Source organism: Balaenoptera musculus, chromosome 21, assembly GCF_009873245.2.
Source record: "Balaenoptera musculus isolate JJ_BM4_2016_0621 chromosome 21, mBalMus1.pri.v3, whole genome shotgun sequence".
NCBI lineage: Eukaryota > Metazoa > Chordata > Mammalia > Artiodactyla > Balaenopteridae > Balaenoptera > Balaenoptera musculus.
Genome location: NC_045805.1, coordinates 34525820 through 34549821, shown reverse-complemented (window position 1 = coordinate 34549821; position 24002 = coordinate 34525820). Strand labels below are relative to the sequence as shown.

The 24002-nt window shown below is 38.1% G+C and overlaps 2 protein-coding genes across 7 annotated transcripts in view; one reads left to right on the top strand and one right to left on the bottom strand.

Moving 5' to 3' along the window:
- The window catches only part of LOC118887821 (translation initiation factor IF-2-like), a 112876-nt gene that overhangs the window by 63371 nt on the left and 25503 nt on the right, over window positions 1-24002 (top strand). The gene's annotated exons all lie outside the window — the stretch shown is intronic.
- Window positions 13027-24002, bottom strand: part of LOC118887925 (centrosomal protein of 78 kDa-like) — a 28792-nt gene continuing 17816 nt past the window's right edge. For 2 of the 6 annotated variants that reach the window (XR_005018205.1, XM_036838838.1), the window contains 2 exons: window positions 14571-16211; window positions 13027-14278 (listed from right to left, as the gene is read on the bottom strand). Coding sequence is in view for 5 of the 6 variants with exons in the window: in XM_036838838.1 (XP_036694733.1) it covers window positions 16177-16211 (35 nt within the window). In the remaining variant the exon portion in view is untranslated. Of the gene's footprint in view, window positions 14279-14570; window positions 16212-19547; window positions 19668-21324; window positions 21465-24002 lie in introns of all 6 variants that reach the window. The other 4 variants (XM_036838836.1, XM_036838839.1, XM_036838835.1 and 1 more) reach the window with 4 other exon arrangements.

Genomic DNA, 24002 nt, shown 5'->3' with positions numbered 1-24002 from the left:
TGGCCTTATCCTAGACTGCTGGTAGAAGAGCACACCGAAGATCCCAAAGAAGAGAAAGGGGAGTCCGGGCTGGTGATCCAGAAACACACTGAAGGCTTGGGTCCCTGGCGGGGGAATGGTTTGGGTACACACGTGGCTGACATTGAAAGCACCTGTGGATCCACCTATTCTAACAGTGATTGTGCTTTGCGGAATAATGGCTGAGCAAGGGAATGTAAACTGAAAACTAGTTATAATCCAGTGCTCATGGTGGAATACTACTACCGCCTGAAATGGTTTGTCGAGCAGCAACACTCAGGTTTGGTGAAATATCATCCTTCAGGAGAGGATCAGTCTTCAGCCAGGACACTGTCTATAAGGGAGGATCAATGTATGTCTCCAGGATGACAGACGTCTCTTCACTTCGTGTTCAGAAAAGAACTGAATTCAAGTTAAGACTACACTGAGATATAATTTCCCATTCATTCAGATTGACAAACATTTAACAGCTTGACCCACACCCTGTTCGTGTGGCTGTGGGTATAACTGAATGTAGCTTTGGCCACTCACCACTCAACAGCCAATAAATTGAGGGACAAGCTTTGGCAGAGAAGAAAGATGTTTTATTCCAGAAAGCCGGCAATGTGGGGAGAAGATGGACTTGTGTCCAGAGACCAGTTCTGGATATTCTGCTCAGCCACGACAATTTTTAAAGGGAAAAAGGGGGAAAAAAATCTCAGTTAATCATTAAGGCAGGAGGTCAGATTCTTCGTCATTTTTCCATTGCATGTAGACCTGCTGACTTCTCCCAATCTTCCTTGGAATGCTGACATGCCCACATGGTCCACCTGCAAATTTACTAAGAGGAAGCTAGGGGAAGAGAGTCAGTCATTCTTTAACTACTTAATTCTTCATTCTTATTCCTTCTAATCTAGAAAAGGAATCAACAGGTTAAGTAAGGTGTTGTGTGTATTCAGAAGAGCAGAAATCAGGAGTTAAGTTAAAAATTGCCTGAGCTCATCTTTATGATTAGAGTCTAAGGAAAACAGGGATGAACAAACAGAAAATGGGCAAAGGAGCTGCTTACACAGGGAAAGCAGACACTCTTATACAGCACTGTTGGGAGTGCAGAATTGTGCGGTCCCTGTGCAGAGGAAGTTGATGATATCTAACAAATTATATATGCACTTACCCTTTGACCCAGCAATCCCATTGCTATAAATTTATCCTGAAGATACAATACCAACAATGTGAAAAACACATGCACGAGGTTATTAGTTGCAGTATTTCTTATGTAGCAAAATATTGAGGAAAAAACTTGTGTCCATCCATAGAGACTTAAATAAACTATGGTGCATCCACACAGAGGAATAATACATGCAGCTGTAAAAATTACGAAGTTGATCTGTGTAAACTGATATGGAGGAATTCCCAAGGTATATTGTTAAATTTAAAAAAAAAAGGCCAAATTGGCTTCTATATTATACTAGCTTTTATGTAAGTGAAAAGGGGAAAGAGGAACACATTTGTTTATTTTACAAAGAGAAGTATAGAAAGCATAATCCAGAAAGTAGAAAATTGGTTACTCACAGGGGGCATGGATTTTTCAGAAAATATCTTTCCATGTAGTATTTTAAAATACTGAATATGTTTAACATATTCAGAAAATAAAATGAAATCACCAAGGAATTATATCTTTCATCTCTAGAAGTTCCATTTATAACTTCCTTTTCCTCTCCTTATTATGTTCGTTTTTTCTTTCAACTACTAAAACATAGATGTAACGGCCATTTTAATAGCCTTGTCTGGTAGTTCCATCACTTCTATCATTTGGGGGTCATTTTCCTGCTCCTTGGCGTGTCTAGTAATTTTTGATTGTGCATTGTGAAACTTATATGTTTGATCATCTGATTTAGTTGTCTTTCTTTAAAGAGTGTTAGTCTCTATTCTGCTGGGCAGTTGAGTTTCTGGCAGTCTAGTTTGAGCCTTTGAGGCTTGTTTTTGTGTTTCAGTAGAGCATGTCTACAGAAACCTTTACTCTAGTGATAGTTAAGCCTCACTCTTAAGGCATGACCCTCTGTATATTCTGAATGCTCTGAGAGATCACAAGGACTCTCCACTGTGACCAGTGGGAGCTCAAGTCATTCCCGGCCCTATGTGACCTCTGGGAGCTGGAGCTATTTACCTGTATCATCCCTTCCTCTTCGGAAATCTGCCCTGTAACCAGCCATCTCGGACTCTCTGAACTCTGACATCTGTCTCCTCAATGTGACAAGACCAGCATGCTCTGCTTGGGATCTGCAGTGTGGTCTGCAGTGTGCTTCCAGACAGAGAGACAAGGAAATTGTTGGAAGCTATCTTGTTTGTTTCTCTTCTCTAAGGGATCACAGTCTGTGTGTTCCTTGTTGTCCAGTATCTGACAACAGTGGTTTTATATATTTTATATATTTAGTCCAGATTTCTAGTTGTTAAAAGTGTGAAGGTAGGGACTTCCCTGATGGCACAGTGGTTAAGAATCCACCTGCCAATGCAGGGGACACGGGTTTGAGCCCTCATCTGGGAAGATCCTACATTCCATGGAGCAACTAAGCCTGTATGCCACAACTACTGAGCCTGTACTCTAGGGCCTGCGAGCCACAACTATTGAGCCCATGTGCCACAACTATTGAAGCCCGTGTGTCTAGAGCCCATGCTCCACAACAAGAGAAGCCACCGCAGTGAGAAGCCTGTGCCCTGCAAAGAAGAGTAGTCCCTGCTCACTGCAAGTAGAGAAAGCCCACTCGCAGCAATGAAGACCCAATGCAGCCAAGAAAATAAATAAATAAAATTTAAACAAAACAAAAAGAGAAAACATTTGGGGCCAGTCAAGTCCCTTAAAAAAAGAAAAGTGTGAAGGTAAATCCAGTGCCTAATATACTCCATCATGTCTGGAAGCAGAATATATACTGCAGTATTTCCTAGTGCTGTCCATTGTAAGGATCTAAAAGGAATCATACCCCAGTAGCAATGAGCACACTAGTGACCAGATCCTGAGATCATTCTCCAGGAGACAACAACAAGAACAGCAGCAACAACAAAACCAGAGCTCCTTGGAGAAATGTGTGATACCAGATTTGGGGAAGAGAAAGTACAAAGTAAGTCTGGAACACTTTGCTGTGTCTGCCCAGAAGTAAGAAAGCACACAGAAACTAATGGGGACATGTCAAAAGGACAACAGAAGCCAGTTTAAAAGGGATCCCATTGGATAAATTTGAGACAACTTGAGCTTCACAAATGATAATGAGAGTAATGGATTTAAAAATACTGAATAAAAGCAGCCATGAATTCATGGTGATACTAAAAGAAAAGGGTTGGTGTGTGGAGAAGTACTTATTCACAGAAGAATGCCAGTTAATAAATGTAAAAGATATATTAGATTTAGAAAATGACAATTTTGCACCACTAATGTAATAGGTGACTCCAACACCCTCATCAAAAAATGTTAGAATCACTGGGTAAAAAAATTGATGGGCCATAGTGTATTCACACGTTTTTCAAAGTATCAGACAACAGATTATTAGTTACAATAATTACAAAGGAAAAATACACCTTTATAATGGAGAGACTTGGTGAGTATTACTTTAATGAAGTACCCAAATAGCATCATCAGTAACAAAACAAGCTAATGTGAGTGCCTTCTGATGGAAGGCATTGATAAGGACAAAATGTCACCGAAGTAGTTGCCAAAAATCATTTAATTTGAATCTGATCATGAGAAAACAGACAAATCCTGAATGTGACCTTCTACAAGAAAATGACATTATTCTTCAAAAATATAAATGTTACGAAAAGACAAAAAAATGTAGGGAAGTATTCTAGAACTAAGGAGATTAAAAAGACATGACAGAGCAGAAGCAAGAAGAACTACAATCCTGCAGCCTGTGGAAGAAAAACCACATTCACAGAAAGATAGACAAGATGAAAAGACAGAAGGCTATGTACCAGATGAAGGAACAAGATAAAACCCTAGAAAAACAACTCAATGAAGTGGAGCTAGGCAACCTTCCAGAAAAAGAATTCAGAATAATGATAGTGAAGATGATCCAGGACCTCGGAAAATGAATGGAGGCAAAGATCAAGAAGATGCAAGAAATGTTTAACAAAGACCTAGAAGAACTAAAGAACAAACAAACAGAGATGAACAATACAATAACTGAAATGAAAACTACACTAGAAAGAATCAATAGCAAAATAACTGAGGCAGAAGAACGGATAAGTGACCTGGAAGACAGAATGGTGGAATTCACTGCTGTGGAACAGAATAAAGAAAAAAGAATGAAGAGAAATGAAGACAGCCTAAGAGACCTCTGGGACAACATTAAACGCAACAACATTCGCATTATAGGGGTCCCTGAAGGAGAACAGAGAGAGAAAGGACCCAAGAAAATATTTGAAGAGATTATAGTTGAAAACTATCCTAACATGGGAAAGGAAATAGCCACCCAAGTCCAGGAAGTGCAGAGAGTCCCATACAGGATAAACCTAAGGAGAAACACTGAGACACACAATAATCAAATTGGCAAAAATTAAAGACAAATAAAAATTATTGAAAGCAGCAAGGGAAAAATGACAAATAACATACAAGGGAACTCCCATAAGGTTAACAGCTGATTTCTCAGCAGAAACTCTGCAAGCCAGAAGGGAGTGGCATGATATACTTAAAGTGATGAAAGGGAAGAACCTACAACCAAGATTACTCTAGCCAGCAAGGATCTCATTCAGATTCAATGGAGAAATCAAATGTTTTACAGACAAGCAAAAGTTAAGAGAATTCAGCATCACCAAACCAGCTCTACAACAAATGCTAAAGGAATTTCTCTAAGTGGGAAACACAAGAGAAGAAAAGGGCCTACAAAAACAAACCCAAAACAATTAAGAAAATGGTCATAGGAACACACATATTGATAATTACCTTAAACGTGAATGGATTAAATGCTCCAAACAAAAGACACAGGCTTGCTGAATGGATACAAAAACAAGACCCATATATATGCTGTCTACAAGGGACTCATTTCAGGCCTAGAGACACATACAGACTGAAAGTGAGGGGATGGAAAAAGATATTCCATGCAAATGGAAATCAAAAGAAAGCTGGAGTAGCAATACTCATATCAGATAAAATAGACTTTAAAAGAAAGAATGTTACAAGAGACAAGGAAGGACACTACATAATGATCAAGGGATCAATCCAAGAAGAAGATAGAACAATTATAAAAATATATGCACCCAACATAGGAGCACCTCAATACATAAGGCAACTGCTAACACCTATAAAAGAGGATATCGACAGTAAGAGAATAATAGTGGGGGACATTAACACCTCACTTACACCAATGGACAGATCATCCAAAGCTTTAAATGACACAATAGACCAGATAGATTTAATTGATATTTATAGGACATTCCATCCAAAAACAGCAGATTACACTTTCTTCCTAAGTGCGCATGGAACATTCTCCAGGATAGATCACATCTTGGGTCACAAATCAAGCCTCAGAAAATTTAAGAAAATTGGAATCATGTCAAGCATCTTTTCTGACCCCAACGCTATGAGATTAGAAATCAATTACAGGGAAAGAAACGTAAAAAAGACAAACACATGGAGGCTAAACAATACTTTACTAAATAGCCAAGAGATCACTGAAGAAATCAAAGAGGAAATCAAAAAATACCTAGAGACAAATGACAATGAAAACACGGTGACCTAAAACCTATGGGATGCAGCAAAAGCAGTTCTAAGTGGGAAGTTTATAGCTATACAAGCCTACCTCAAGAAACAAGAAAAATCTCAAATAAACAATCTAATCTTACACCTAAAGGAACTAGAGAAAGAAGAACAAACAAAACACACAGTTAGCAGAAGGAAATAAATCATAAAGATCAGAGCAGAAATAAATGAAATAGAAACAGAAAAAACAATAGCAAAGATCAATAAAACTAAAAGCTAGTTCTTTGAGAAGATAAACAAAATTGATAAACCATTAGCCAGACTCATCAAGAAAAAGAGGGAGAGGACTCAAATCAATAAAATTAAACATGAAAAAGGAGAAGTTACAACAGACACCGCAGAAATACAAAGCATCCTAAGAGACTACTACAAGCAACTTTAAGCCAGTAAAATGGACAACCTGGAAGAAATGGACAAATTCTTAGAAAGGTATAACCTTCCAAGACTGAACCAGGAAGAAGTAGAAAATATGAAGAGACGAATCACAAGTAATGAAATTGAAACTGTGATTGAAAATCTTCCAACAAACAAAAGTCCAGGACCAGATGGCTTCACAGGTGAATTCTATCAAACATATAGAGAAGAGCTAACACCCATCCTTCTTAAACTCTTCCAAAAAATTGCAGAGGAAGGAACACTCCCAAATTCCTTCTACGAGGCCACCATCACCCTGATCCCCAAACCAGACAAAGATACTACAAAAAAATTAAGTTACAGACCAATATCACTCCTGAATATATATGCAAAAATCCTCAACAATATACTAGCAAACAGAATCCAACAACATATTCAAAGGATCAGACACCATGATCAAGTGGGATTTATCCCAGGGATGCAAGGATTCTTCAATATATGCAAATCAATCAACGTGATACACCATATTAACAAATTGAAGAAGAAAAGCCATATGATCATCTCAATAGATGCAGAAAATGTTTTTGACAAATTTCAACACCCATTTATGATAAAAACTTTCCAGAAAGTGGGCATAGAGGGAACCTACCTCAACATAATAAAGGCCATATATGACAAAGCCACAGCAAACATCATTCTCAATGGTGAAAAACAGAAAGCATTTCCTCTAAGATCAGGAACAAGACAAGGATGTCCACTCTCACCACTATTATTCAACATAGATTTGGAAGTCTTAGCCATGGCAATCAGAAAAGAAAAAGAAATAAAAGGAATACAAATTGGAAAAGAAGAAGTAAAACTGTCACTGTTTGCAGACGACATGATACTATACCTAAAGATTCCTAAAGATGCCACCAGAAAACTACTAGAGCTAATCAATGAATTTGGTAAAGTTGCAGGATACAAAATTAATGCACAGAAATCTCTTGCATTCTTATATACTAATCATGAAAAATCTGAAAGAGAAATTAAGGAAACACTCCCATTTACCATTGCAACAAAAAAATAAAATACCTAGGAATAAACCTACCTAGGGAGACCAAAGACTTGTGTGCAGAAAACTATAAGACACTGATGAAAGAAATTAAAGATGATACCAACAGATGGAGAGATATACCATGTTCTTGGATTGGAAGCATCAATATTGTGAAAATGACTATACTACCCAAAGCAATCTACAGATTCAATGCAATCCCTATCAAATTACCAATGGCATTTTTTACAGAACTAGAACAAAAAATCTTAAAATTTTTTTGGAGACACAAAAGACCCCGAATAGCCAAGCAGTCTTGAGGGAAAAAAGCGGAGCTGGAGGAATCAGACTCCTTGACTTCAGACTATACTACAAAGCTACAGTAATCAAGACAGTATGGTACTGGCATAAAAACAGAAATATACATCAATGGAACAAGATAGAAATCCCAGAGGTAAACCCACACACCTATGATCAACTAATCTAAGAGAAAGGAGGCAAGGATATACAATGGAGAAAAGACAGTCTCTCCAATAAGTGGTGCTGGGAAAACTGGACAGCTACATGTAAAAGAATGAAATTAGAACACTTCCTAACACCATACACAAAGATAAACTCACAAATTGATTCGAGACCTAAATGTAAGACCGCACACTATAAAACTTTTAGAGGAAAACATAGTAAGAACACTGTTTGACATAAATCACAGCAAGATATTTTTTGATCCACCTCCTAGAGTAATGGAAATAAAGACAAAAATAAACACATGGGAACAAATGAAGCTTCAAAGCTTTTGCACAGCAAAGGAAACCATAAAAAAGATGAAAAGACAACCCTCAGAATGGGAGAAAATATTTACAAACGAATCAATGGACAAAGGATTGATCTCCAAAATATATAAACAGCTCATGCAGCTCAGTATTTAAAAAACAAACAACCCAATCCAAAAATGGGCAGAAGACCTAAATAGACATTTCTCCAAAGAAGACATACAGATGGCCAAGAAGCACATGAAAAGCTGCTCAACATCACTAATTATTAGAGAAATGCAAATCAAAACTACAATGAGGTATCACCTCACACCAGTTAGAATGGGCATCATCAGAAAATCTACAAACAACCAGTGCTGGAGAGGGTGTGGAGAAAAGGGAACCCTCTTGCACAGTTGGTGGGAATGTAAATTGATACAGCTACTATGGAGAACAGTATGGCGGTTCCTTAAAAAACTAAAAATAGAATTATCATATGATCCAGCAATCCCACTACTGGGCATATATCCAGAGAAAACCATAATTCAAAAAGACACATGCAGCTCAATGTTCATTGAAGCACTATTTACAATAGCCAGGTCATGGAAGCAACCTAAATGCCCATCGACAGATGAATGGATAAAGAAGATGTGGTACATATATACAATGGAATTACTCAGCCAAAAAAGGATCGAAATTGGGTCATTTGTTGAGACGTGGATGGACCTAGAGACTGTCATACAGAGTGAAGTAAGTCAGAAAGAGAAAAACAAATATCGTATATTAACGCATATATGTGGATCCTAGAAAAATGGTACAGATGAAATGGTTTACAGGGCAGAAATTGAGACACAGATGTAGAGAACTAACGTATGGACACGAAGGGGGGAAAGTGGCAGCGGGGTGGGTGTGGTGATGTGATGAATTGGGTGATGGGACTGACATGTATACACTGATGTGTATAAAATTGATAACTAATAAGAACCTGCTGTATAAAAAAATAAATAAAATAAAATTCAAAAATTCAAAAAAAAAAGACATGACAACCAAGTTTAATATATGATTATTAATTGGACTTGGAATTAAAAAAATAAAGAAAAGAAATAAAACCTAGTGATTATAGACATTATTAGGAAAATTGAACAAAGACTATAATGCTGTGTATTAATGTAAAATTTCTTAGGCATGGTCAGGAGGAGAATGTCCTTGTTCTTGTGAGATGCATGCTGAGGTATTTACTTTCAAATTTTTCGGCAATCACAGTGGTGTATGGGTGGGAAACTATAATTTTGCCGGCCTGGATCAGGTACTTACATAACCTAGGGCTAGAGTCAACCTCCCACAACGATATTTCCTGTGGATGAAAACTGTGAAAAGAAAAACTGGACAACCAAACAGATGTCCACTACTTAGAAAGTGAATAATCAGTTTGGTATTTCAACAAGATGTATCTGGATTGATATGAAGGGTGGATTAGTGCTGGCAAAATCAAAGGCAGGGGCAGTGGTAAGGTGGTTGTTAAAATAATTTAGGTGGGAAAAAATGGACATAAACCAAGGTAGTGGTAATGGGTATGGAAAAGACATATCTGAGCAATAATTATAGGCAACTGAAGGTCTTAGTGATTAAATTGGTGATGTCCCAGGATTGTGTGCATTTAAAAGGATGAGCTAGGGTCTATAAATAGCTTTTTGTTATTTTATTCCCAACACTTATAATGGGGCTTGGTGTCCAGTATGGGGTGAATGTATGGCAGTACTAGGGACATAAGATAAAGTTGAGGTAAGATTAATTTAAGTCAACACATCTGGAAAGACTTCTTGAAAAAGGTGATACTTAAAATATGAGTGAGATGTTTACATTAGGTACTTCTGAGAGGTGACATGGCATGAACGGAAAGAGAACAGGGTTCAGTAGAGAACCAAATTCCAGAGCTGACCTTAACCGGCCATATGACCTTGAAGAAGACACATCCCCTCACTGAGCCTCCATTTGTACGTGGTTGGAATAAGGAAGTTGAGTTAGAAGATCTCAATGTTTTTTCAAGCTTCAGTATTCTATAATTATTATTTTAATACCACACAATTTTAGTAGATATAATATATAATCACATTAACATAAAAATTGAATGATAGTGTGCCCTTCTTCAAAAAAAATTTAATCCCCACCCCTGCCTTCCAACTAAAGACTGAGGATAAACTCTTTGTCATGTACATCAAAGTCTTCTATGATCTGACCCTAAAATGATGTAGTGGAACAAGAATAGACTGGGAAAGGAGAAACCAGGATTTAACTGGGAGGTCTGGAGCTTGTCCAACTTTCCTAGACCTCAGTATCCTCTCAAGGATGAGTTCCTAGTGAAAACAGTATAGTATTAAAAAAAATTGAATTTCAATAATTGAATTGTTAAATTAGGAAAATTGTTGTCTAAAAGTCATTTCAATATACCCACTAATCTTAGGGGCAAATGATACAAAATATATTGGGAAACTGTTAAGTGTCAGGGTATTTGGAAAGTTTCAGGGTAGTTTATTTAAAAAAAATTATTTAGTTAAGTTTCTATTATGTAGTTTGAGGTGTTCAGCCTTATAGTTTGACATTTGTATACACTACAAAGTGATCACCACCACAATCCAGTTGCCATCCATCACCATACAGTTGACCCCCTTCAACCATTTTGCCCAACATCAACCCCCTTGTCCTCTGGTAACAACTTTTGTTTTATTTTGTTTGTTGGTTTGTTTTGTTTTGTTTTAGATTTTACATATTAGTGAAATCATATGTATTTATTTTTCTCCATCTGACTTATTTCACTTAGCCTAATACCCTTGAAGTTCCATCCATGTTGATGCAAATGCAGAATATTATTCTTTTCTATAAGTAGTATTCCACTGTATTCCACTCCTTCTTTATCCATTCATCCATCAATGAACACTAAGGTGTTTTTCTGTATCTTGGCTACTGTAAATAATGCTGCAACGAACAAAGAAGTGCATATATCTTTTTGAATCAGTGTTTTTGTGTTCTTTAGTTAAATACTCAGAAGTGGAATAGTTGGGTCATATGGTAGTTCTATTTTTAACATTTTGAGGAATCTCCATACTGTTTTCCATAGTGGCTGCACCTAGTTACATCCCTAATAACAGTGTTCCCTTTTCTCCACATCCTTGCCAACATTAGTTATTTCTTGTCTTTTCAATCATAACCTTCTGACAGGTGTCAGGTGATATCTCACTGTAGTTTTGATTTGCATTTCCCTCATGATTAGAGACATTGAACATCTTTTCATGTACTGGTTGGATACCTGTATGTCTTCTTTGGAAAAATGCCCCCATTTTTAAATCAGGTTTATTTTTTAAAATATTGAGTTGTATGAACTCTTTACATATTTTGGATATTAACCCCTTATTGGATATATGACTTACAAATATCTTCTTCAGTAGGTTGCCTTTTCATTTTGATGATGGTTTCCTTTGCTGTGTAGATGCTTTTTAGTTTGATATAATCCTTTTTGTTTGTTTTTGTTTCCCTTGCCTTTGGAGTCAGATCCACAAAAACATAACTAAGACCAATGTCAAAGAGTGTAGTGCCTATGTTTTCTCCTAGGGATTTTGTGGTTTCAGATCTTACATTTCAAGTCTTTCATCCATTTTGAGTAAATTTTTGTGTTTGGTGTAAGATAGTGGCCTAGTTTTATTCTTTTGCATGTGGCTGTCCAGTGTTCCCAACACCATTTATTGAAGAGACTGTCTTTTCTCCATTGTATGTTCTTTGCTCCTTTGTCATAAATTGATTGTTCATATATGTGTGGGTTTGTTTCTAGGCTCCCAATTCTATTCCATTTATCTGTGTGTCTGTTATTCTGCCAGTACCATATGTTTTGATTAGTGTAGATTTCAAATATAGTTGGAAATTAGGAAGCACGATACCTCTAGCTTTTTCTTTCTCAAGAATGTTTTGGCCATTCTGGTCTTTTGTAGTTACATACAAATTTTAGAATTTTTTGTTCTATTTCCATGAAATATGCTATCAGAATTTTGATAGGGATTGCACTGAATCTGTAGATTTCTTTGGGGCTACCCAAATGATATTTAAACAGTTAAAATGGACATTTTAACAATACTAATTTTTCCAATCCATGAGCACAAAATAATTTTCCATTTATTTGTGTCTTCTTCATTTTTTTCATCAGTGTCATAGTTTTCAGTGTACAGGGTTTTCACTTTCTTAATTTCTAGGTGTTTTATTCTTTTTGATACAGTTGTAAATGGATCATTTTCTTAATTTCTCTTTCTGATAGTTTATTATTAGTGTATAGAAATTCCAGGGATTTCTGTATATTGATTTTGTATCCCGTGACTTTATTGAATTTATTATTTCTAGCAGTATTTTTGGTAGAGCATTTAGGATTTTCCCAATAGTATCATGTTATCTGCAAACAGTGAGAGTTTAACTTCTTCCTTCCTGATTGGGATGCCTTTTATTTCTTTTCCTTGCCCAATTGCTGTGGCTAGGACTTCTACCACCATGTGGAATAAAAGTGGCAAGAGTGAGCATCCCTCTCTTGGTCCTGATCTTAGAGGAAAAACTTTCAGCTTTTCACTGTTGAGCATGATATTAGCTGTGGCTTTGTCATATTATGTCTTTTATTATGTTGAGGTACATTACTTCTACATCCGATTTTATTGAGAGGTTTTTTTTTTTTTAATCATAAATGGATATTGACTTTGACAAAGCCTTTTTTTTTTTGCATTTGAGATGATCATATGCTTTTTATCCTTCATTTTGTTAATGTGGTGTATGGATTGGTTCTTAAGGATGGTGTATTCTGATTGCCTACTGAAGTGCTTTGAGTAGGGATATCATTGTCTTTTATTTGAATCACAGCCTGTTATCCTAGCTTTCATCTTGCTATTAGAAGTTTCTGAGGGTGTTTTGGAATTAAAACAATACTGACTTATTTCAAATGTATTATTTTATTTCTTTCACTTATCTTTTCCTTTTTTAATTCTAGAATAATTGCTTTCTGAAAGGAAAAATGTCATGGAGTATTGAGAGATGAAATTTTGATTATCAAATGATTTAGGTGGTATAATGCATATAAGAAATATTACTATATTAAAAATCTCTGGAGAGCCTTGTCAGCTTTTCTAGTCTTTATTCAAAACAAGGAAGAGAAAGGTCTTAAATGATCAAACTGAATCTCTCAGGGTGAATCATATCAATAAGAATATTTTTCTGTGTTGGAAGAAGAAGATGTCACAGGCAGGAAAAAAATCTAGGTTGAAATAATTCTGGAATGTAGAGATTAGGTGAAAAAGAGGCAAGATATTCTCATTTGTTTCATGCCATAAAATACTCTTCCATGATCAGAGGTCAGTCTGGCTCAGAGAGTAAATCTTATCTTGATGGTGAAATTCTAGTTATTGCCAAGTTACCCTACTAGCTCATAAGATGGTGCTAATTTAATGAGATAAATATTAATTTCCCATCATTACATTAACTTCACTCAACTGTATGATTGCAGAATTTGTCCTGACCTCCGGCCAACTGTTTGAAAACATTATAGTTTCTAGTGACCCAGGTAAGATTATGGGTTGAAAACAACCCAAGGAACTTTCCCAATAGGTCATGTTAACTAGAGTATTCACATCTGTTTGAGTTTCTGTTTCCTTATGTATGAGAAATATTTATTGGTCATTCTCTCCCACACTCCCCCACTCTTTTGAGAAAATCCTTCACTCTCCCACCTCACTTTCCCCTTCCCTATACAGTACAGACTGGTATTCCAAACACTGACTATGACAAAACTTTTTAATCAGCAGGGATCTTTCAGGTTAGAAGTAGTAAAAATGACCTTTAGAAGTATAAATCTACATTATTAGAAGATGACAATTAATATTAGGACGATGACAATTATTAGAAAATATTAGAAGATGACAATTAAACAAACCACTTAGGATTCTCTTGGCTATAAGTAAGAGAAAGCTCCAATTCATTTAATGAGAAAATTTACTATCTCACAAAACAGGAAGGCTAGACATAGCAAAGTCTCCACGGTCGATGGAGTCACTAGTTCAAAGAAAAATATCAATTGTTCTGTCTCTCCAATCTTCTGTGCAAAGTATTAACTTTCTTCTAATGTTGTGCATCCTCATGGTTATAAAATGATGCCCAGAAGTAAATGGGTCAACATGCTTTCTTATTCCCATTCAATAGAAGCAAGAGAGAAGTGGTCCAAACCTAGGGGAGAGCCTGGTTCATCTTAGGCAGGGGCCCACCCTTAGACCAATAAGAGTGGCTGGGTGAGATGCCTACTTCAACTGGTTGAATCAAAAGAATCAGGCTCCCTTCTGGAAGTGGGAGTGAGGAAGGTAGGAAAACAAAGTCAAATATCTGTTAGGAAGAACAAAGAAAAAATGGATATTAGATTGGCAGAAAACTATCACATAGGGCATTTGCTGGCAAAATACACAGTTATTCTAGTAATAAAAATACCTTAATTAAATTTTATTCACACCAATGGAAAGGACAGATCCATTCATTCACAAAATTCTTTATTGAACTCCTGGGTGCCACACACTGTCCTATGGGTTCAGTACACATAAGTATATAAGGCAGTCCTCACTCTAAAGGAATTCATTCTGTGTCTGTTTTCGCAATTGAACATGGGTTCCTGTTTGCTTACCACTTGAGAAAACTGTTGTATTTGTCTAGGCAAGAAAGAATGAATGTCTAATGTGTAGTAGATATGGTGATGAAACATGTTTGAAAAATATTCAGGAAGAAAATTCCACAGCATTCGATGCCTGAAAAGATATGAAAGTAAAGGTAAATATGATTCCCATGTTTCTTTCTTGCTCAATGGTGATGCTGTAAACTGGGATAAAAACTATAGAAGAATGGGTCCGGTAGTATGGAAGGAATCAGGGTCAGAATTTTTTCCCCAATTCCCCTACAGACCTTATTATTGTAAATCTCCTTTGCATGCTTATATATTTGATTAACATGAAAAATAAAAAAAAAATGCTTAAATGCTTTATGCTATTACAAAAGTGCCCCAGTCCTCACACCCTCTATGATTTATAAAATGATTTTTGATTACACATAGGATATATAGATAATCCAAATGTTGTGGGCAGGAGGAGGTTAAAGGATTATTAATGTTAAAAGGATTTCTTCTGGGACAGTGATATTTGCTGTAAGTGAGGAAAGACACCTCCTTGGTCATTGCCTTGTATCTGTGAAAGGAAGAAACTATGGAGATAGAGAAATTGGAGACATCACAGAGACAGGGTGACTTCTTTCTTGGGGCCCTTTGGTGAGGGGTGCTGGATATTTACCTGTTCTCTTTCAGTCCCCCAATTATCCTTTGATACTTTTTTGTAATCTGTTGTGGGAATTTACAAAATGTAGTTCTCAGATTCTTTACCAATGGTTTTCTATTTAGTTTCACCAAGAGGAGATACTGGTAGATGATTAGTAGATGGGAGATGGGGAGAAACTATAATTCTTTCTTGCTCTTTTTCTCTTCCTTCTACCTCTGTCTTTTTAACTTCTTGTTCTGGAGGAATCTCCTCCAAGTTCCTGTTCTGAGGCAGTAGCCTCTCTTTGCCTCTTTAGCTTCTCCCAGCCCTAGGGGTGGTGCCTATTTCCTGTGGCACCTAATTGCTGGGTTATCTCATCTTCTTCTATTTGATGCTTCCAGCTCTACAGCTGGATAGGAAGTGTTCAGCAAATGGAGAATAACTAACATACAGGTTTATGTAATCATTATTCCAATAACCTAATGAGGGATGACTGTACATGCTCATTGTAAAAGGCTGAAATATCAACTCTAATTGTTTAGTTAAAGCTACACACAATTTATTAACTATATAATTCTACTATTCTCAAATAATTTCTTCATTCTGAATTCCTAGTTTAAGGGCTCATGTAGACTATCTGGTCTGGAATAGCAACACCTAAACTTTAGCAGACCCCAAGCTACTCAGATAACATGCTGAGGTCTGTGAATGCAGTACTAACAGGAACTCATGTTATGAAATTACTTTCTAATAAGACTCTTCTACAAGAATGGTTTTCAAAAAAAATACAATTAATATCAGAAAAGCCAATGCCAAGATTTCACTTGTAAGCATCTTCACCATTGTCATGATTACAGGTTGTGCTGTTGTCCTTCCTCTTCTCCTTTTCTGAACTTTTTTCCCAACTCATGGCTGCAGGCTGATTCTCCATCCTCAGTGCCCAGGTCTTCCAGAGGGCCAGGAGGCTGTCCAAAGTCTCTTAAGGCATCAGTTCTCTGAGGTTTGTTTCTCTAAAGGATTATCTGGATTTTTATCAAAAATAAAACAATTTAAAAAACAAATTATGTCAGTAAATTACATTTAAGTAATATTCTTTAATTTTCAAAGGACATTTTAATATCTTATTATACACATCCCTGGGAAGCAGGGTGATGCATTTAGCAATAGGCATCACTGAAGGCTTTGGGGTAGGGGATGGCATGATAAGACCTGGAAGAGGCACCTGCCTGCAGGAAGATGCTGGAGTAGAGACATCAATAAGGACTCTCCTACCACAGTCCAGGTGAGTGGAAAACAAGGCCTGAACTAGAGTGGTGGGAGTGGAAATTGGAAGGAGAATAGCAATGGCAGAAGCACTGTGGTGGTTGAAACTTTAGGACCTGGTGATGGATATGATAAGGAGGTAAGGGGGAAAAGGGTAGAATTTAAAGGCACCTATAGGAGTTCTGATCATTGGTGACTGGAAAAAAGCACTAAATTAGGAAGAGGAGCTGGCTGAGGGAAGGATGATGAAGAACTGGGTTTTAAACATAATTGAGTTTGAGATGCTTGGCAAGATGCTCAGGTGTGAATGTCTGGTGGACAGTTATAAATGAGCTATCAAAGATTAGGGGAACATTTGAAGCTTGAGATGTAGATTTGAGGTTTATCTGCCTCAAATCAATTGTTTAAGTTCTGGGAAAGAATGAGGCGGTTAAATACAGGTCTGTTATAGGGCACAGGGGAGTCATTTCTAGGGAGAGTAGTCTGAAGGAAGTACTTGTGAAGGCTTTATCTGAACAGCATAAAATTAAAATCATATGTTCTCTTAGGTCTGCAATGGTTTCAAAAATAATAATAACACCTGGGTAATTACTAGAACTCTGCATACTTAATTTTGTACCAAATAAAATTTGTACCATACAAAGTTAATATTTTTACATCATGACATTAAAAGTAGTATTTATATGGCTCATGATATTTTTAGAAATTCTAAACATACTTCCTTTATGAATGTACAAGAAAAACTCAACCTATGTCAGGAATTTAGATTCTATAAAAACTTAGATGGGTCCTCTCCAAAAAACCTAGTTACTCAGAAGACAAAAAGATATCAAGATAGCATTTCTGTCTTATCACTTAGCCAAGTACAGAGCCAAGTACAGGTATGTGGCTATGGTCATGTGCAAAGCAACATTTGAGGAGAGGTAGAAAGATGTAGAGTGTAAATGACCCTCCTCTCATCCCTACCCCATGCCTGAAATGCTACTGTTTACTTAACACATGATTCCCTTTCCAGCATTTTCTCAACCCTGGCACTATTGACATTTTGGGCTGAGTAGTTCTTTTGGGGGCCTAGCTGTGCATTGTAGGATTTTAGCAACATTCCTGGGCTCTACAATCTGCATGCCAGTAGTACCCCCTCCCCCAGTTGTTTTCAAAATTGTCTCCAGACATTACCAAATGTCCAGTTGGGGGCAAAATTAACCTGGGCTGAGAACCCAGGTTTCCTCACTTCCTTGAAGGTAAATGGCATTATGAGCTGTCATCAGTCTCTTTGTGCAGGAAGGACCAAAAAGAACAGAATTGGCTTAGGTTATGGGAAGATTGAACAAATGACACTGGTGCCTCAGGGAGACTTCACAGAGGCATCTTACAGAGAAGGTAAAAGGAGAAAGGGTCAGGATGGCTGTGGTTGACAAGAGAACTTCCCAGGATGACTGTTGGATGACAAGAGAACAACTGCGTTGTTTGCCAAAGATGTGTGCTGTATTGGGACATTAATGTGATGTGGTTCACTGCTAGCTGGTTCACCCTGTGTCATATTTATAGACAATGTTGCATTGTGTGTGGTGGATGTTATGAGCTACCTTCATATAACCTTAGCTTTCTGTGTGTAGATTGGTGGGAATTTCTTGGCTCATTTGGGTGGCATTTTTTAATTGAAGCACAAATAGTGGTATACTGCAGAGATTGGGATTACACCAGTAAGAACTGGACTGTCTGGTTTTCAAATCTCAGCCCTGCCACTTAACAATTATGCCACACTTGTGCTTAATTACCATGTCTGTGAAATGGAGGAACTAATTGTACCTACTTCTCAGTACTGCTTGGGCTACCATAACAGAATACCACAGGCTGAGTGACTTGAATAACAGCGTGATAATGTGATTTATAATATGAAATATATATTTGGTCTCTGTCCCATTTCTGGCACAGAGCTCCTAAAACACTTGGAATTTTCTGTGATGAGAGCAATAATAGGTGTCTTTTGTTATGTTAATGAGGTGGCTTTTGGGAAACACCTAAGGATGAGGGCTGGTTGCCAGGAAAGCCAACCACTGCTTAGAGGACTGGAATTTTCAACTTCTCTCCAGGAAGGGGAGAGGGGCTGGAGGTTGAATCAACTGCCAACAGCTGATGATTTAATCAATCAAGTGTATGTAATGAAGCCTTCATAAACACCCAACATACAGGGTTCAGAGAGCTTCCAGGTTGGTGAACATGAGGAGATTCAGGGAGAGTGGTGCACCTGGAGGGGGCATGGAATCTCCTTGCTCTTTCTCCATACTTTGCCCAGTACATGTGTCCTACCTGGTGGTTCCTGAGTTATATCCTTTTATAATAAACTGATAATCCAGTAAGTAAAGTGTTTCTCTGAGTTCTGTGAACTGCTCTAGCAAACTAATCAATCCCAAAGAGGGGGTTCTACGATCTATAGCCAGTTGGCCAAAAGCATGGGAGATAACCTGGATTCGCGATTGGCATCTGAAGGGGGGAGAACAGTCTTGTAAGGGCTGAGCCCTTAAACTGTGGGATATGACTCTCTTTCCAGGTAGATAGTGTCAGAAATTAGTTGAATTGTAGGACACTCAGCTGGTGTAGAAGAATAGCTTGGTGTGGGGAAAAAAACCCCACACATTGGAATTGATGTGAGAATGTTGGTTGGAGCCAGAACTGGAAACAGAAATTTCCCCACAGTTCTAGACGCTGGAAGTTTCAGATCAAGGTCCACCTGGCAGGGTTGGTTTCCGGTGAGGGCTCTTTTCCTGGCTTACAGGCAGCCACCTTCTCACTATGTCCTCACATGGTCTCTCCTTGGTGCATGCACATGCAGAGTGTGCCCTCTGGTGTCCCTTTCTATAAGGCCACTAGTCCTATTGGATCAGGGTTCTACCATTACAAACTCCTTTATCCTTAATTACTTTCTTAGAGGCCTCATCTCCAAGCCAGATGAGTCAGGAACTGAATGGCTTCTCTTAAACATTCTCAGACGCAATTCTGAGAATCTTGACTCTGATAAGGGGAGGGATGTATCTTCTGGAAGAAGGAAATAAATGTTAGGGTAGGAAAGGGGAGAGCTTTGAGGATTAATTTACCTTAGTTGATCCTAACTCTCTTAATACATCAGATAAATCTTTTTGATAAGAAACAAATGCATTCTGTTTTCTTCTATGACATTCATGTTTTCTCCAGGAACAAACAAGCTTGGAAGAGTTCTGTTATTTGAAATACAGAAAACCAGATGGGTGTCACAAAAATCTCTTGAACAAGTAGATATCCTTGGTTGCAAACCTTTTCTATCCAATTCAGGACACAAGGTGGTATGATTTGATGACTAAAGAAAACCCACTCAAAAATGTCCCTGGGGCCTAGCATAGGATTGGAAATAATTCCATCAGTAGCTTATCTTTTTGTTCCTGTCACAAGAGCCTGAAAATTCTCCTGGGTCCAGCTTTAAGTCCCTAAAACCTTTCTGCAAATTAAAATGTCCTCCCTGATTGAGTCATTGGAGCTGCTCAAGAACCTGTGGCCCTCTGAAGATGAAGTTGGGAAAGGACAGAGGGGATGTATCTGCAGGAGGCTAGGTTTGCCAGCTTCACAATTTACTTAGGGAAGTTGGCCAGTTTTGCTTCTCTTTTCCCCCTAAAGAAGAGCAACCATTCAAGGCACTTGAATTTTTAGAGCGGTTTTGGATGCAAACTCACAAGATTCTGACCAAGGCCACATGTTTGTGCCCAATTACAAATTCATGGGAAGGCTCTCCCCACTGCTCTGGGGGTACTTTTGAAGAATTTAAGGAGCAGGTCCTCTCCAGAACTGAGGGTTACCACATGGCTCTCAGTTTTCCTACCTTGGCAACCAACAAGATTGTCCAGGTCACTTCAAATTATACTAGGGGCAGAGAAATCTTATCAAATAAGCTTGTCCAAGGGTCATCTAATTCCCTTGAGGAATGTAACCTTGTTTGACTAATTGTTTAAAGTTAATTATGGTCCAGACAGTTTACAACTCTGTCACTCTAGGTAGACATATTTTAGGTTGATTCAGATTTTGGGGCACCCTAATCAGCACAGAGGTCACCCAGCATAATATCATTGAGGTTCTCTCATCTTTGGGGCTATGTAGCTAGAGAAGCATTTAGTGATCCTCAAGTGGATTGAAAGAGCTAATGTTCTTTCAAGTGCCCGCCCGCCCCCCACAAAGGAAGACTCCAGGAAGAAGTTGTTTAAATGAGAACCACACCAGCATCCTAATGTTGGGGTTGGGGCCAAGGCTGATGACTGCTGGAAATGCCACACTATATCAACACACGTCAACTTACACCCCTCCCCACCAAATGACAAACAACAACAAAACCTTCGAGATGGATATACCATTATCATTCCCCTTTTATAGATGACAAAACTGACACAAAAGTAACTTGTCCAAACCCACACAACCTGGAGTGGGGAGCCAGGATTTGAATCTAGACAGTGTGGTGCCAGAGTCTGTGCCTGTGGCCAGAGCTTCCTAAGGCATGGTGCTCGTATACTATAAGCATCTTCATTGCTCTTCCCCTTTCATAGTCTGCTCAGCAAACGTGAAAAGGAAGAGGACAAGGAGTTTGGGGCTCTCTTCTTGGTTCCTGGCAGGAGCAATTGTCCTCACTTTCGTAGGATCACTCCTGCACAATTCACCACTAACAAGTGAGAGGAAAGCAGGGGGAATTTCTGTGGAGCTCAAAGGAACAAGTTGTCCATGGAGTGGCTCCATCTTGAAGTGTCTTAAACATTTTGGGGGGGAAAGGTAGTTGTCTTATGGAGTAATGATAACTAGAGGACTGTGTTATTGGTACCATAGGTTAGTCTGTCTATTCACGGTGAAGGGTCCTACCTTTTCCATCTGTCCTGTGGGGACTCCACTGACTTCCTCTGTATTCTAAGCATCCTGTCATGATGGAGGGCTCTCACAGGTCTGTTATTCCAGCCCCCAGTTTATGCTCCAACTTCAGAACATTTTCAGCTTTTGTACTTCTAAGTTAAATAATCTATATCAGTGAAAATACATACTTATTTGCATTAATATGGATATATGTTTTATGACATTACTTCCTATTTTTATATATTGATGTATAATATTCAGGGACAGTATTTCTATAAAATTCCTGAACCAGATATGGAAGGTATTATACTTTCCTAACTGACAGGTGGTAAGGAAAAATATCTTCTAAATCTCTCCCATCCTTCTTATAATTCCTTACAAACTCACTGCCATTTTTATCATTTCAACTGTACAAGGATCTACATTGGAGTCAACATAAAAAAGAAGAAATGAAAATAAGAGGTAAGAAAGAGTGTATTGTGTATTCACCAGAATGACTACGTTGGAATCCCAGTTCTGGGGACTTCCCTGGTGGTGCAGTGGTTAAGACTCTGCACTCTCAATACAGGCGGCCTGGGTTTGATCTCTGGTCAGGGAACTAGATCCCACATGCACGTCACAACTAAGAGTTCACATGCCACAACTAAGGAGCCGCCTGCTGCAACTAAGAGCCAGTGCAACCAAATAAATAAATATTAAAAAAAAAAAAAAGTATCCCAGTTCTACACTTAGCTTGTGAACTGGGCAAGCTACTTAACTTATTGGTGTCTCAGTTTCCTCATTGTAATGTGTGAAGATATTAATAGTACTTCTTAGCCTAAAAAAGTTTTTTTGTTTTTGTTTTTCTTTTCAGACAAGGGACCCTTCTGTAAATCTTTATAGAGTTTCTGTGAGGGTTAGCTAAGTTAATAGATGTGAAGCAGTTAGAATGGTGCCTAGAGCATATTATTGTTACTTGAATAGAGGATGAAAAATACTACTACATGATGCAGATATAGGTATATACCTAGAACAGCTGTAATGCACTAAAGAAAAACAAGTAATAAGTGAGTTTAGTAAAACAATCAAATCCAAACTATATCTCACAAATTAAACAATTATAAGAAAAAAATTGTTCTTATAATTCAGCAGTAAGCAGTGTTATGGATGGAACTGTGTTCCTCCCATATCCTTATGTTGAAGTGCTAACCTCCAGTACCTAAAAATGTGGAGGTGGCTTTGGGACTGGGTAATGGATAGAGGCAAGAAGAGTTTTGAGGTGTATGTTTAAAAAAGACTGGGTTGCTTTGAAGAGACTCTTGGTAGAAATATGGGCGTTAAAAGTGCTTTTGGTGAGATCTCTGACACTGGAAGGACGATGATTCTTTTTATAAAGTGGCAAAAAACTTGACTGAATTCTATTCTATAGTTTGGTGGAAGTGTTGACAGAAAAAAAGAATACACAACCTATATTTGTAGTGAGGTGGATGGACCTTGAGTCTGTCCTACAGAGTGAATTAAGTCAGAAAGAGAAAAACAAATACCATATGCAAACACATATATATGGAATCTAAAAAAAAAAAAAAAAGGTTCTGAAGAACCTAGGAGCAGGACAGGAATAAAGACACAGACGTAGAGAATGGACTTGAGGACACGGGAGAGGGGGAAGGGTAAGCTGGGATGAAGTGAGAGAGTGACATGGACTTATATACGCTACCAAATGTAACATAGATAGCTAGTGCAAAGCAGCCGCATCACAAAGGGAGATCAGCTCGTGGGTTTGTGACCACCTAGAGGGGTGGGATAGGGAGGGTGGGAGGGAGACTCAAGAGGGAGGAGATATGGGGATATATGTATACGTATAGCTGATTCACTTTGTTATACAGCAGAAACTAACACACCATTGTAAAGCAATTATACTCCAATAAAGATGTTAAAAAAAAAAAGAATACACAACCTAAAAGTTGAGAGTTATGTTTTATTTGGCGGACAAAACTGAGCACTTAAGCCTGGGACACAGCCTCTCAGATAGCTGCAAGGGACTGATCCAAAGACATAAAGAGGAGGCAGGATATACAAGTAGTCAGAACATCAAAAGATTACTGTTTTTTTTTTTTAACATCTTTATTGGAGTATAATTGCTTTACAATGGTGTGTTAGTTTCTGCTGTATAACAAAGTGAATCAGCTATATGTATACATATATCCCCATATCCCCTCCCTCTTGCGTCTCCCTTCCACCTTCCCTATCCCACCCCTCTAGGTGGTCACAAAGCACCAAGCTGATCTCCCTGTGCTATGCGGCTGCTTCCCACTAGCTATCTATTTTACATTTGGTAGTGTATATATGTCCATGCCACTCTCTCACTTTGTCCCAGCTTACCCTTCTCCCTCCCCATGTCCTCAAGTCCATTCTCTACGTCTGCGTCTTTATCCCTGTCCTGCCCCTAGGTTCTTCAGAACCATTTTTTTTTAGATTCCATATATTAATAATTAATTAATTAATATTAATTAAAGAACACCAGATGTCTCAAATTAAGGAATTTAGCACTTTTCTATGTATGGGAAGATGCAAGAGTCTGAAATCATTCCTTTCGTATGCACCGCACCTATCTGAGGCCAGTGTACTGTGTTCTCTCATCTCAGGGTGCACCGTCAGGGGAGGCTGCAGCAGCTGACTGCTAGATGGCGGGCATCCTGTCTCCATCCTGA